A 14531-nucleotide genomic window follows, 5' to 3' on the forward strand; every position below is an offset into this window, starting at 1 on the left:
TCCACCTTGTGAGCATGACGCTCGGCTTTCATAGGAATGAATTGAAAACGCTCACAACGCGCCAGTGTTAACGTAGTGTCAGACTGGATGAACTTGCTAATGCTAGCTGCCTTGATAACAATTAGGCTACGTCGGACACCGGATTGATTCCATCCGCACCGCAAGTCTTCATGACAACGGTTGCGCCCTCTCATCGTCTCTAATGAAGAGCGCGACAGCACAACAGTGATGTGGACAACAGCTCTGATCTTTCTGCGCTGTAATCTTGAATATTGTTCTCTAGTTAGTACCAAACATGCATAATTTCTGCCCTATCCCGCTCCGCACACGTTGACTCTTTTCCCTGCATGTGTGTAGACATGAAGCGCTGCATGAGTTAACGTGGTTTCAAAGCACCTTTTAGACCATAATGTTTTTCCCTTCTAAATGTATCTTTATTAATCAGCATGTTACGAGCCTTTAATAATAAACAAATCGAATAAACAAATCGATTTCTGTTCTGATTTTGTGAAAATTAATTGGATGTCTGGAATGGATAAGGAAAGACTAAAATTACTAGTTGGTAGCCTAGTCTCTCACTTTAATGAAAATATACAAATGTTTTTTACATAAAATTAAAATAAAAAAAAACATTTAAATTCTCTCGGGACACCCCTGAACCCACATTCAGCATCATTCCACAGTCACAAGGGCTTCTATGCCCATACTTGGGTATCTGAATCTAAAGAAATATAAAAAATATTTAATTGTAATATAAAAATATTCCAACAAATACTGGACTGCTGTCACTATGCTTCAGAACAAACAGATGATCTTTTAACATTCATTTTCAATTGATAAAATGTAAAAGATGGTAAAATTGGTAAAAGATCCCGCCGACCCCACTGCTTTGGCCTTCTCTGGACCCCCTGTGTAGTTTTGTAGAGACTATTTTGACTGTTTAGAATTTATATTTTCTTCCGTCAACTTTGAAATAAAAAAAAAAGTGCAATGTGTAAATGTATATCGTGATAAAAATCGATATCAAACAATATGAAAAAGATTATCGTGATAACAATTTTGGCCATATCACCCAGCCCAGTATATTGAACTATAAGTTAAAGTGAAGATTTAGAGAAAAAAAAGACTTCCATGTTGGTCTGTTTCTCACCCACCTCTATTATATTGCTTCTGAATATATGGATTTAACCACTGGAGTCATGTTTCCTTTGTGATTTTTGGAACTACAAATATCTGATTACCATTCACTTGCATCGAATGGAACTACAGAACTGAGATATTCTTCTAAAAATCTTTCTTTGTGTTCTGCTAAAGAAAGTCATACACATCTGGGATGGTGTGAGGGTGTGTAATTGGTTGAATTGCATGTGCAATTCTGTCATTTCAAATGTAACCTGCAAGCACGTCAACAATTATGTGCGTCGACGACGTCACAACCGCATACCTGAGCTAGAATGTTTACATTTTAAAAATACTCCTTATTTTATAGATAACTTCTATTAAGTGGAAAGACCCTTGATTTGCCTTATATTAGTCCTTAACCCTTTACATTTATTAAAAATGCATCTTTGATAAGATGTTTCCATTTTGTTTCTAAAATCAGATGTACATCCTGTCATATTTTTATTTGCAACCATGCGGATGCGTAATTTTTACTAATTGTTACTATACTACACTACCATTGTTATATTGTAGATTTAAAATGAGAGTATGCAACATTTACTCAAAGTTAAATCATTATTTGGACTGCACCCTCTTTCTGTTTTTCTTGCTTTCTCGGTGTGTCTCTTTCTATCACACACTCAGGCAGTCCAATCTCCAATTCTTTTGCTTTCAATTTTAACTTTTTATCACTGTGGTAACTGATTGTGTTGCTTCCTGTAAAAAAGGATGCTTGGCTAATTTAAGGAAGTAAACACACTATGCAAATGCTTTGTCGATTTGAAATCCAGTAAAATTTACAGCGGGAGCGGTTTTGTTAGAACTACTCAAAGTAGCAAGAGCAAATTGTTGGGCACCAGACAGGTTAAAACTATAAACCTGGTGTTTGTGTCCTGTCCTGTAGAAATTAAGCAGTCAACAAGCGTAGTTTTACACCTGCATCACTCCACCACCATGTCATAAACATGAAGTCTATGCAACACACATTTTTATCATTATGCTAATGCAAAGCATTCATTCCGTTCAAGCATAGCGCAGACCACACAATATCGTTACACTCATATTACACACACTATAAAGCAGAAGCACAATTTGTATAATTTTGTATAATAATAAAATTTTTATTGATTCCTTCAAAACATATATACAAGAGCAAAAAAAAAAAAGAAATATATATATGGAATCAATCAAACATTTAAACCCCACAACCACCCTGACCCCCAACAAACATACCTGTGGTCACATAAAAGTGTATATATATATATATATACATGATTATAGACACAAAAATAACTCTCCCTCCTCCAATACCAAATAATCTCTTGAGAGAAGTTGAAACTCCATCCCCAGACTCTGAATTAGCAGGGAGTAATACACTGATGCCTCAAGACCTTTTCCAAAAGCCGCTTTAGGGGGGTGTATGCTACTCCCAAAAATAGTACATAGCAGGTGTCGTAGCTGTAAATATCTAAAGAACTGATCTGGGAATCCCAAAATGTTGATCAAAGGATCTCAACATTCCACTCTCATATAGGTCACCGACTGTAGTAACCTCCCTCACAATACACTCCGACCAGCAGAAAGGGGACTTATTAATACATAATTTGGGGTTGAGCCATAAGCTCGAGGCAACATTTAAATAAATGTCCGAATTAAACACTGTGGACACTTTTGTCCATACCGAGTGTAAATGCGAGGTAACGGGGTGTAATTTAACTTCTCTGATTAGTTTGTTAGAACGGCTTTGCAATAGCAAAATAGGGGCAAGAACTTCCTGTTCAATACAAAACCAGGGAGGGGCTCTCTCTGGTAGAAGCAACCAATGAGCCAAATGTCTGAGACTGAACGCATAAAAATAATAACAAAATCTTTGGTAAGCCTAGGGCATCTATAGGGAGTGACTGTAGCAGGTAGTTGAATTTTGGAATACAATTCATTTTAGACCACATTCCCCATTAGTGCAACAAACAAACCCCAAACCTATAGTTTACCTTCCGCTAGGCGGAGCCAACACATAAAGAAACAAAATGGCTTCCTCAGATGATTTTTTTAACGTAGTATTCATAGATATTACAGATCGAATCGACAAACAACTTTTTTGAATCTGGAACATTTCTTAAAATCTGCAGACTGTGTTGGTTGATATAAGTCAGCAGATAAAACTTTGTGGAAGTATATGGTTCACCAGTACACATGTCATCTCATCTTTCCCTCTTCCTGCTGTTTTACATAAACCGCTGCTGAACTGAAAACATCTGTGTTTGTATTTCTATGGACAGTGCGACGAGATTCAAGTGTGGTTAGACTGTTCTTGACCCATGTCAAATTTATGTTTATGATGGGCTTATTTATGTGCTACTCTGAATGTTTTTGGGCAGTAGCTCTGCGTTTTGGAGCATGTTTCAAGAGTTTGTCAGTTACTGTGGTGGACATTCTGGGAATAGTTTTCACAATTTAAAAATTGTTTTTCCCAGAGTATCAAGACTTGAAGGAATTTTGGGAATTGACATGGAATGAGGGAGCTGTTGAGTGGAATGCACCTCATATCTATTAGCCTAAACATTTTATGTGGGGAAACCATATGAACACAAATAAACGGTAGTTTTTATTTCATGCCTTTCAGAGGCCATAATCAGAATCCAAAAACTGGGACTTGGAGCTTTAAATAGCTTTTAGCCTTTTTATAGATTACTTTATAGTAGTTATAAAAAAGAATGCATTTCCGGTTCATGATCAACAACAGAACCTTGAATAGATGCAAGAGACTTTGCACATACATGCACTCAGTCACATGTACACATTCCCACAATAATTCATTCTCACACTTTTAAGTCATACTTCAATAACACCCTCATAATAAGACATATGGTTTTGCACATAATTCAGAACAGCAGGCACACACAGGCTAAATTAATCCGTGCCTCTCTCACTTTGATCTTTCTGCTATTCATACTCTCCTCTTGTTTAACAGTGTGCACAGTTTGAATGTCATTGATTTGAAGGGGATCCGTTGCCTAGAATTATTCAAAGAATAGAAACACACACAGATCCCACAGCTGTCGCAGTGATGGGGAAACAGGGCCACATTGGAACAGAGTGTTCTTGTTTGCGTCCTGCACAGAGTTGTCAGTGTGTGAGCTAATGCCCCTAAAAAGGAATCCTCCCATATTCCTAGTGTCTCAAGTTCCACTCGGGATGTAAAACACATTGGAATGTATTGAAAAGATAACATTTCGGTCCTCTCACATAATAGACATAGTTAGTCTGATTGTATTTTTCTGGCTAATTGAAAGATAATTTGCTTTCTTATCGCAAGGAAGTACAAATTAAGATAATTCTCTTTCTTGCTCTGTCTAATGTGCTTTATTGACATGTAACAATCGCATTAGTGGTGCTTGCTAAGGTAAACATCACTATTACTATCGTTCATTCTTAGAGTTAGGGATATTAACAAACCCCCTAGTAAACTCATTCCACGTGTTCCATCAAATCATACTGCTTGTTGAGAAATATGCTTTACACATTTAATTTTCTACATTACTGTATTATGCATTATTGCATTTTCAAAGCTTAAACATAACTATTTTTGCCTGGCGGACGATAAAATAAGCAAAAATGTCACATTGACTTACATTGAAGGAGGGTCATATCTAGAGACCAGAATATCATAGAGACTTGGATGTGGGCTCTTTTAACTTGGTCACCACCCAGAACACCCTAGCAACACCGTAGTAACTTAATAGCCATGAACACCCCAGAATTGTAGTGGCAACTTTTGCCCAAACTTAGCACCACAATGTATATTTGAATTTCCCAATTTGTTTATTTGTTTGTTTATTTTTTTAAATTGTGCAAAACAAACAAGTATAATGTAAATAGATTAAATGAAGTAACTAGAGGTCTACTGATTGTGAATTTTGTCGATATTGATAACTAAAATGTTGATAACCGGTTCATTGTTTTTATTTATAGAATGGTTAAAAAAACTTAGTCTTTTCAGCACAAACATGAGATAAGAGTCTTAAATGAATAAAATCCTGGGAAAGTTTGTTGTGCAACCAAAATCCCAATACTAAGCATGATACAAATAAGAGATTTGGTGCATAATGCTGCACTTTTAACTATAAATTAGCCCAAAACACTTCAGGGACTCTTATTTTGGAATGGCGTGTGTAAGTAATTACCAAATTAAGCTTTTTATAGCCCATATACTGTATTCAGAAGATGTAAAATTTCATCAGATAAGGTTTAATGAGGAATAAGTTTAATTATTATTCACAGTTAAAGTTGTAGATACAATGTATGTGCTGATATTTCTGTATAATATAGTTTTTTTTTAGCATGCTCACACTTCAGTTTAGAGCACATGATTGTATGTTTAAAACTGCAAAATATGCATTGAAGTGAAAATAAAAATATGGGAGAATATGGTCAATGATGAAAGATTTATATTCCACAAATCCCCTCAAGGTTTGAGTAATTATTTCTGCTTTTATACTGTGGAACTAATATGCTAACTGTAGAATCCTCCAGCATTGGCATAGATTTTATTAGATAACCGATTGTTCCAAATTCGGTAAAACCAATATATTGGTCTGGAAGAAACTAAATGCAATATTTAAAATATAAATTCCTATTCAAACTCTTTCTCTCCCCTTCACAGCATCAGTGAGAGCTTCCTAACAGTAAAAGGTGCTGCCCTTTTCCTTCCACGTGGAAATGGCTCCACTTCCTGCTCCGCAAGAATCACAGGACAGCGCAGTAAACATGCAGGTAAGGATTACACAAAGTAAAGCATAAATATGTTTGATTCATAAATTATTTGACCTCTTTTCCACTTTTCTTCCATGTGTACAGGTGACCTTCAGCAGCACCTACAGACCATGTTCACTTTACTGCGGCCAGAGGACAACATCCGTCTGGTAAGCACATGCACTCAATCACTCACTTACTTGTACAGAAGTCTTAATCTATTCAAATCCAGTCATGTTATTGATATATTATGTACTGAGTATTTCTAAATGAACTCTTTACCCTCCCTATAGGCTGTACGGTTGGAGAGTGCCTTCATTCAGTGCACCCGCTACATGGTTGTGGTCTCCACTAATGGCAGACAGGACACAGAGGAAAGTGTGGTTCTGGGCATGGACTTCAACCCCTCCGACAGGTTTGTGTTTGTTGATGTTGTAGACAGAGTAAATTGATCCCTGTACTGTTTTGTTAGGTCTGTAAATCAAATCAAATAAAAACAAATCATGTTTGTGTGTGTTGAAGTTCCTGTTCCATAGGCATGGTGCTTCCCCTTTGGAGTGACACACGGATTCACCTGGATGGAGACGGGTAAGTGTGACAAATCTGTTTGTAGCAGGTAGTTCTCTCTAGCTCTGTACCAAACCCTAGGGAGCTGCCTTGCTGTCTTCTGTTGTGTAGGCAGCTACCTTCTATGGGGCCATTCACAACAAATAGTGTCTCTGATGTCTCTCTTTGCTGCCTAATGTTTGTAGCAGCATCTTTGGGTATGCTAAAGACTAGTTATGTTCTCTGTATCTATTATCTATTTCATCTCTATTTCTTCTTTACAGGGGTTTCAGTGTGTCCACAGATAACAAGATGCACATATTCAAGCCAGTCTCAGTCCAAGCCATGTGGTAGGCACTTCTGTTTCCTCTTCAACTCTACATTTGATTGTTACCTTGGTTCGCTGTTTTCTAGTATAGTGGCATGTTTCAAGAGCATCTCTTTCCATCAGGTCTTCCCTGCAGTCTCTTCATAAGGCCTGTGAGGTGGCTCACTGTCACAACTACTTTCCGGGCAGTCTCTTCCTGACCTGGGTGAGTTACTACCAGAGCCGCGTGTCCTCCGATCAAGCCCGCATCAATGAGTGGAACGCCATGCAGGATGTGCAGTCCCTCCGTGCAGACTCCCCCGTACTCTTCTCTGATGTGTGAGTATGGAGAGTTTTCCTTTCACATTTTCTGCGCTATTTTCGTTTGTTTCTGAAAAGGGATCCCCAAGAATTCCTGCCTCAGAAAAATTCTGCATTCCGTTTGATCTAGATGGAAGGTGTATTCTGTAATACGACAAATTTATTGGTGTGAAAGAGGGATGAATACTTGAGAATGGATTGATAAAGGAGAGTTAACAATGTGAGGGCTAAGAATGGCTCCCTTCTCGGTTTGCTTTAATTTAGCAGAGCTCAGGGATTACCAAATTTGCCTGCCTTGCACAGATTTACTGGCAAGTTTGTGAATTCACATTGGAACCAATGTACACATATGCTGAAATAGCTATCAGTTATTGCAATGGTTATCAAACATTTTACAGTTATGTACCACTCCAAGCATTCAACGTCCTTTTGTGTGCCCCCTCTCTTAACACACAGATAACATTCACACAATGTATGTTTTTGTAAAACAATAAACATGTTATATTTGTACATGTTTTGTAGATGTTATATTAAGCATATACATATTGAATAAATGGCTTACCGTTTGAGATGGGTATGCTAGATATGATATAACTTGAAAACTCCCCCCTCATCGCATCGCGGCACGCAAGAATAGCGTTTGGTTATGTGCCGTGAATTGCGCATCATTGCAGGTAAGATCTCTGCAATTGCACGGTCAGCTCAAGGTGCTATTTAATGTCACGTTTGATACTGTTAGCAAGGTTGAGCTTATTTGCTGAAAAAACATTATTCGACAATGGGAAAACGGGTCTCATATGCGAGCAAATGTGAGTAAAAATTACACACGTAGTATGAATTTGTTTATATCCTGTGCGATGTTCACATGACATTTTGCGTAACTTTGACATAAACAATACTCGAACATGAAAAGTGCCTTTTCCCGTGGTCACAATTCTCCTTGTCTCACTTGCACACACACACCACACACACACACACACACACACACACACAGCACAATGATTTTATCTGTCAAAAGGTTGCTAATGCCAACCTACTTGTGTTCTGCAGCATGCTATCCAGAAGAGAGAACCGATCATACTAAAATTACCTTAGGGATTATAAAATGACTCAAATTTTTAAATTGCAATTATATCTAAATCTCCAAACGGCTACCGGTATATGCATGTTTTGATGATGTTTACAGTGACGTGCTGACTTACAGCTGTCTTCTGCAAAGATCAATCAGGTTTTATAGGGATATTGTTTGGTTTGTTGGTTCGTTGGTTAGATTGCATTCTCATCACAAGTGAACCGCTCAAGGGTTCGTTTGCAGTCGTCCGAGACCACCTTGTCCAAGAGGTCTCGGACAAATTATTTTGGTGCAGATCCGAGTGCAATTGCTGTGTTCTTAAATGCCTAAACGAACCGAACTAATGGAGAAAATGCACCAGGTTCCAAATAAATGCTCCAAACGAGCTAGGTGTGAAAAGCCATTTTTTTGGCATCATTCATTCTTTTCATTCTTTTTTGTCATTGGGCTTGGTGGATTTAAAATACCTACATAAATGTCAACTCATTTTCACTTTGTTTCTACAGGCCAACTGAGCGAGAGAGAACAGAGAGACTCATAAAGACTCGTTTGAGAGAGATTATGATGCAGAAAGACCTTGAGAATGTGACTTCAAAAGAGGTGGGAATACATACACATTCTACAAATCACCTCCTGAAGGATACATTTATTCAGATGAATCTCAGATGTATTCATCTCATGCACTTTACCTGTTTAGATCCGCACTGAGCTGGAAATGCAGATGGTGTGTAACCTACGGGAGTTTAAAGAGTACATCGATAATGAGATGATCGTCATCTTGGGTCAAATGGACAGGCCAACGGAGATATTTGAGCATGTTTACCTGGTGAGGGATTTAACTCATATATTTTTATGCATCACTATTACTAATGCTCTAAAACTTGGGGTTGGGGAATTGAGTAAACCACTAATCTTAAGGATTAAACTTTGCAACATAACCCATCCTGTTTGTGCTATGAACAAGAATGATTCCTCAAATCATGCGGCTTGTTGAGGAGAGGTGTGCTATTGCTATTGTTACCTAGCAGTGCCCCAATGACCACCCGGAACACCTTAGCAACCACAAAGCAACTCACCAAAAACCAGATCCAATATATACCATTCAGAACACCTTGGCAAATGAATTGCAATGCCCTTGCAACCACACACATCACCTTAGCATCATACATCTGTAGAATTTGTAAAAGTCTAGTTTATATTTAGAGTTTTTTTTTCCAGTTACATAGTAGCACAACTATTTTCTCTCTGCTTGTCACATTATCACATTGCTTTAAGTTTTGCTTACAATGTTTGGGCTACAATGTCCTGTCAGTAATTGTCAGACTGTGTTTTAATTACAGGGTTCTGAATGGAATGCATCTAATCTGGAAGAACTGCAAAACAGTGGGTAAGTTTTGTTCTGATCTTCTGGTCTGTGAATACCAAAAAAAGAAGCTACATTTTTTTGTCACACTACTTTAGTCATACAGTAATGTTATCTTTTTATTTTCTTAGAAATATGTATATTGTTTGAATGATTATACTGATATTTAATGCTGTCTTTGTGTGTGTAACATTAGGGTGCAATACATCCTTAATGTGACACGGGAGATCGATAATTTCTTTCCAGGACTGTTTGAGTACCATAATATCCGTGTTTATGATGAAGAGGCCACAGACCTTCTGGCTTACTGGAATGATACTTACAAGTTTATTTCTAGAGCCAAGTGAGTGTGAATAGCCTTATTATGCTTTCTTTGCACTTGTCAGAAGCTGGGGATAGCTGTCATTAAAAAAAGATTTTGGTTGAAATGTGCGCCTTTCAAGAACTTTGCATAAAATAACCATATTTCCGGTAGGGCTGGCCTTATAAATCTCATTCTATAAATTACATTTAAAATTACTCAAAGCATGATATGAGTTTGCAGTGTAGACTATAGTTTTTTGCTCATGTCACAGAAATACCGTGGTTTTAACGTTTAAATGTCTCTACCGGCTGATACAGTTATACCTTTGCACGGTATATGCCAACATGCCATAATTTCAGGCTTAATTAATAACAATGTGCCAGCTTTCCATCAGAAAAGTATTTCTTTCTCTCCTCATTGGTTTCATGTAAAATCTTCATTCAGTTTAATTGTTAGTCTTTGTGTTGGCTTATAGTTTTACAAATGTCATATGACAGTACTAGTACTACTATCTTTTAACACAATACTATTCTGATGCCTACAGGAAAGCAGGAGCAAAGTGTCTAGTGCATTGTAAGATGGGAGTCAGCCGTTCAGCCTCCACTGTGATTGCCTATGCTATGAAGGAGTATGGCTGGGATATGGAACAGGCCTTTGAATATGTTAAAGAGCGACGGGCTGTCACAAAGCCTAACCCTTCATTTATGAGGCAACTGGAGGAATATCAGGGCATCCTGGTGGCCAGGTAAATGTCTGTTTTGCATTTATGCTTATTGGTTTAAGAAGGATTTGGCAGGATCCTAGTGTTTCGGTTGCTGTTGAGATGATTTTTCCAGCTATTTTTTCAGGCGTAACCATTATTTATGTGATTGCCAGCCAGTAGATGAGAGACAGAGCTCAGATTAGCATCTGCCAGTGGAAGGTCGTTTATCCCTTGACCGGTGGGACTCCCAGCTGAGTTGATGGCTCTGAGAATTGGAAAAGCAGATCAAACCTGCTAGAAAGTCATTGTGCTGGACTTTTGCGGTCTAGTCAAGAGACAAATGAGCTTATTTTACTGAAGAACTGACAAATGTCATGCTGATCTGATCGTTTTCATCAGTGATATCTCTCAGCTACATATCACAAACAACGATTGTAACCCATAGTGATTCTGTCACCGAGCATTTTTACTGAGGTTCTCATACAATAAAATTACGAATAAATCATAAAGCAGAGGCAGAACAGTCTTGAGTTTGTTGAACAAGTACATAGTAAAGGCTGCATATGGAGACACACGTCCTACGGCAAGCCTCGAGGGGATAAATACCCAATCACACACATTTACAAGGTAAAGGAACTCCATGAATCTCATCTTAAATTACTGTTATAATTGTTTATATTCACGCGGAATTCCTGTTGTTATTTTGGTAAGTTTCATGTGATGGGAACTCCGAGAGTGAGAGAGAGAGAGAGAGAGTTGGGGGAGTCTGTCTGTCACCCCTTCACCTTTCTTAATCTGTAAGTGTTTCATACCTCAGAAAGAAGAGAGTGAGAGCTCGGCAAAACAGTCTGTAAATGTGCACCCTTGGCCAAAATTGAGTTGGTTTGAGTCGGCTAGTGTGACGCCAGCTTTAAGTAAATTTGAGAGATTTGTGTTGTCCAGGGTTATAGTAGTTTTGGATTTATTAATTCATTTTTATTTCTGTTTTATTTGAAATTAGTGCTTTTAATGTTTATTTTTTTAAATTTGTATCAAGTTTTTTTTACTTTAATTTTAGCTTTTCAGTACATGTAGCATTTGTTTTAGTTGTATTTTTATTTTGAAAGTGTTAACCAATAACTTTAAAAAAATATTGACATGTTTTAACATAGTTATTAAAATATATAGAATTTTAATGTATTACTATTTATATATAATTAAATATTTAATTTTAATGATGGTTGTATCAGATTTTATAATATACTGTGAATCAAAAACTAAATCTAAAGTTAATCTGGGCTATTAAATTAGTCATTATTATGTTAGTTTTTATTTCACACAAAAAAAAGCATTTAGTTTTAATTTTTTAGATTTAATTAACGATAAAAACTGGTGTAGCCATGCTTTATTTGGAATTCCTGTGTGCGTACACATTTAAACAGGCAGGTATGCCACTCACGCTCATGACCGCAGACTTGTTTTAACCCAAATTTTAATGACATGGTAGACATGGTAATTTGATTGTACTCATTAAAAAGTCACAATGGCTGTTCGACCACATTCCACTGGAGGACTGTGTCTTTGATGTGCTTCCGTTTGTAAGGTTGTGACATCGTGTGTGTGGTTATGCATGATCAACACTGCGCTTTGCACATTCTGCATATAGAAATATCTAAATAGGCATATTTACATTTTTAGATCTAACAAAACCACTCAAGCAGTGACATTCTTTAAAGAAGTCATATTCTACACATGTAGCATATTTTACCCTGAAATCCACTTGCTAGTCAAGGTTTATTGTACAACAAAATTAAAAACATCATAATTCAGTTTTTCATGACAAGTTAATGGCCCCTTTAAGAATTTCACAAAAACAGGATGACAGTCAGTAATTTGTAGTTCTTCATACAGCAGTTGACATTTCACTGTCGTGTTGCAGTGATAAATCACAAGCTGTCGTCTGTGCACTGTAAATAATGTGTTGTTACACTTATAACTGTCTCACATGTCTGATTAGAGCAGAGGTGTGAAATAAGCTACATGTGTTGTGACTCTTTGCTGTTCTACAGAAATATGTTATGTGATTACTAACTACTTATATAAAACTGTAATCTGTTTACTGATTACTTGATAAAGTAATCACATTTGTAATGAATTTACTTTGAAGTTACTTTGTAAAACACTTCCCAGAACAGTTTGTTTTTTTGCTCAATAAATTAAAAAGAATGTTAGTTTCCTCCTTGTTAATTGGCACACACAAGTCATATACTCTGCACTGCATGTTTCTCCAGAAATGCAAACAGACATATACATGAACATAATTAATGTTTAAAATTTTACATAAATATTACCATTTTAGAAATGTTTAACCCAAGTAATGTACTTAAAATTAATTAACTTAATTGAAAGCCACTAACTGTAATCTGATTAATAGAATTTAAAACGTAATGATTTACACTACTTTTTGAATTATAGTTATTAGATTACAGTTTAAATACATAGATTTTTTTTAATTACATAAATTGTTTTGTAATCAGATTACTCCCAACACTGCTATTGACTCATCCCCATAATTTGTACGTTGGACATGTATGACACCTCAAATCATTGAGGAGAGGTATGCTTTTTTTGTGATCAGACATTCATCTTAATAGTAATAAAACCAGAAAAAAAAAAAAAAAATACCATAGAATTACATTGGAGGATACCAATCCATATCTAGGAACCAGAATACAGGTCTCCAAGTTCAGGGCTTTAATGACTTTGTCCAGTAAGCAACCACCCAGAAAACACTAGCAATGGCATAGCAACGCCCTGGTGGCCAAACAACACCACATTGTAATGTCACGCCGACATTTGCACAGGCAAACCAACCACATTTTCTTAAAACAAATATGTAAAAATATGTATTGTTGTGTTGATGGTTAGTTGTGTAAACAAAAGGCTTTTTAGTGCTTTCTCTTTTAATCGTTCATATACATACTTTTGTTTTTTACCTTTTTCTTTTCTCCATAATAGCAAACAGAGGCACAATAAGTTGTGGCGTTCCCACTCAGATAGTGACCTGTCTGAGCACCATGAGCCGCTGTGTCAGTCTCTGGGTCACTCTATTTCTCGCAACCAAACCATCAGCCAGACCTCAACCTCAATACAGGAACTACTGCAGACTCTTACACCCTCAGCCAATATCACAGAAACTAATAACCAGGCAGATCCTAACACCACACCTTGGCCAGACACCCATATTTACAATGGTCTGGGGGACCCAAATGAACACCTCCATGAACCCTTTAAGGACCCTTCCCTCCCCAGACCTAAGGCTGCCACCATGATGCCGGAGGCCAGATCTGATCTCACATCCGTCACTATTGCAGAGACAGTCTCGTTGGGTCATCCTCATCCACCAGCCGCTATACACCATCCTCCCACATCCCCCAGGCTTCTCTCAAATGCAAAGGTCAAGCAAGTGCTCCCAGAGCAGCCTGAGGTGTCCAATCTTGTGCCTTTGGAGAAGCCTGGTACTATGGTCCTTTTGCCTGTGAATGTTAGGAGTAGAACCCCTGAGCCATGCACACAGGCCCTGGGTTCTTCAGGGCTGCAGGATCTCAGCCAGCAAGTGCCTAACACAGAAACGGACTGTGCAGGGCTAAGCCACACCAGTGACAAAGACCACCAACCTAGTGCCACATTACACAGAGCGGGGCTTTCTACCACCCACCCAACTCTAAGCACAGACCACATTGACTTCTTCAGTGCCAGAGAGAAGTTTCAGGGCCTTTCTCAGGAGGGGCAAACACATGGGACTGAACAGACAGCGCTGCAGACACCTCGGGACAAAAGTCCAAGTGTAGAGACAAAGCGCCTAGTTCCAGACTACCCCATTAAAGAGGAAGAGCAGAAAAAGGTATGTTATTTTTGAGAAGTTATACAGATCCGTCAGGCCGGAAGTTATACTAAAAACTCAGGGGGAAAAAGAAAAGAAAATTGCTCACCCTTATGTTGTTTCAAACCAGGGGTAATTTA

The 14531-nt window shown here is 37.7% G+C and overlaps 1 protein-coding gene across 1 annotated transcript in view; it reads left to right on the forward strand.

Annotated features, from left to right (window-relative positions):
- LOC127625325 (protein phosphatase Slingshot homolog 1-like) overlaps window positions 1–14531 on the forward strand; it is a 36716-nt gene that overhangs the window by 14901 nt on the left and 7284 nt on the right. The window contains exons 3-14 of the mRNA XM_052100562.1: window positions 5825–5934; window positions 6019–6083; window positions 6207–6328; window positions 6436–6501; window positions 6744–6809; window positions 6911–7105; window positions 8666–8759; window positions 8857–8985; window positions 9500–9546; window positions 9719–9865; window positions 10371–10571; window positions 13527–14412. Of these exons, the coding sequence (XP_051956522.1) occupies window positions 5825–5934; window positions 6019–6083; window positions 6207–6328; window positions 6436–6501; window positions 6744–6809; window positions 6911–7105; window positions 8666–8759; window positions 8857–8985; window positions 9500–9546; window positions 9719–9865; window positions 10371–10571; window positions 13527–14412 (2128 nt within the window). The remainder of the gene's footprint in view (window positions 1–5824; window positions 5935–6018; window positions 6084–6206; window positions 6329–6435; window positions 6502–6743; window positions 6810–6910; window positions 7106–8665; window positions 8760–8856; window positions 8986–9499; window positions 9547–9718; window positions 9866–10370; window positions 10572–13526; window positions 14413–14531) is intronic.

The sequence above is a fragment of the Xyrauchen texanus genome, chromosome 31 (genome assembly GCF_025860055.1).
Source record: "Xyrauchen texanus isolate HMW12.3.18 chromosome 31, RBS_HiC_50CHRs, whole genome shotgun sequence".
NCBI lineage: Eukaryota > Metazoa > Chordata > Actinopteri > Cypriniformes > Catostomidae > Xyrauchen > Xyrauchen texanus.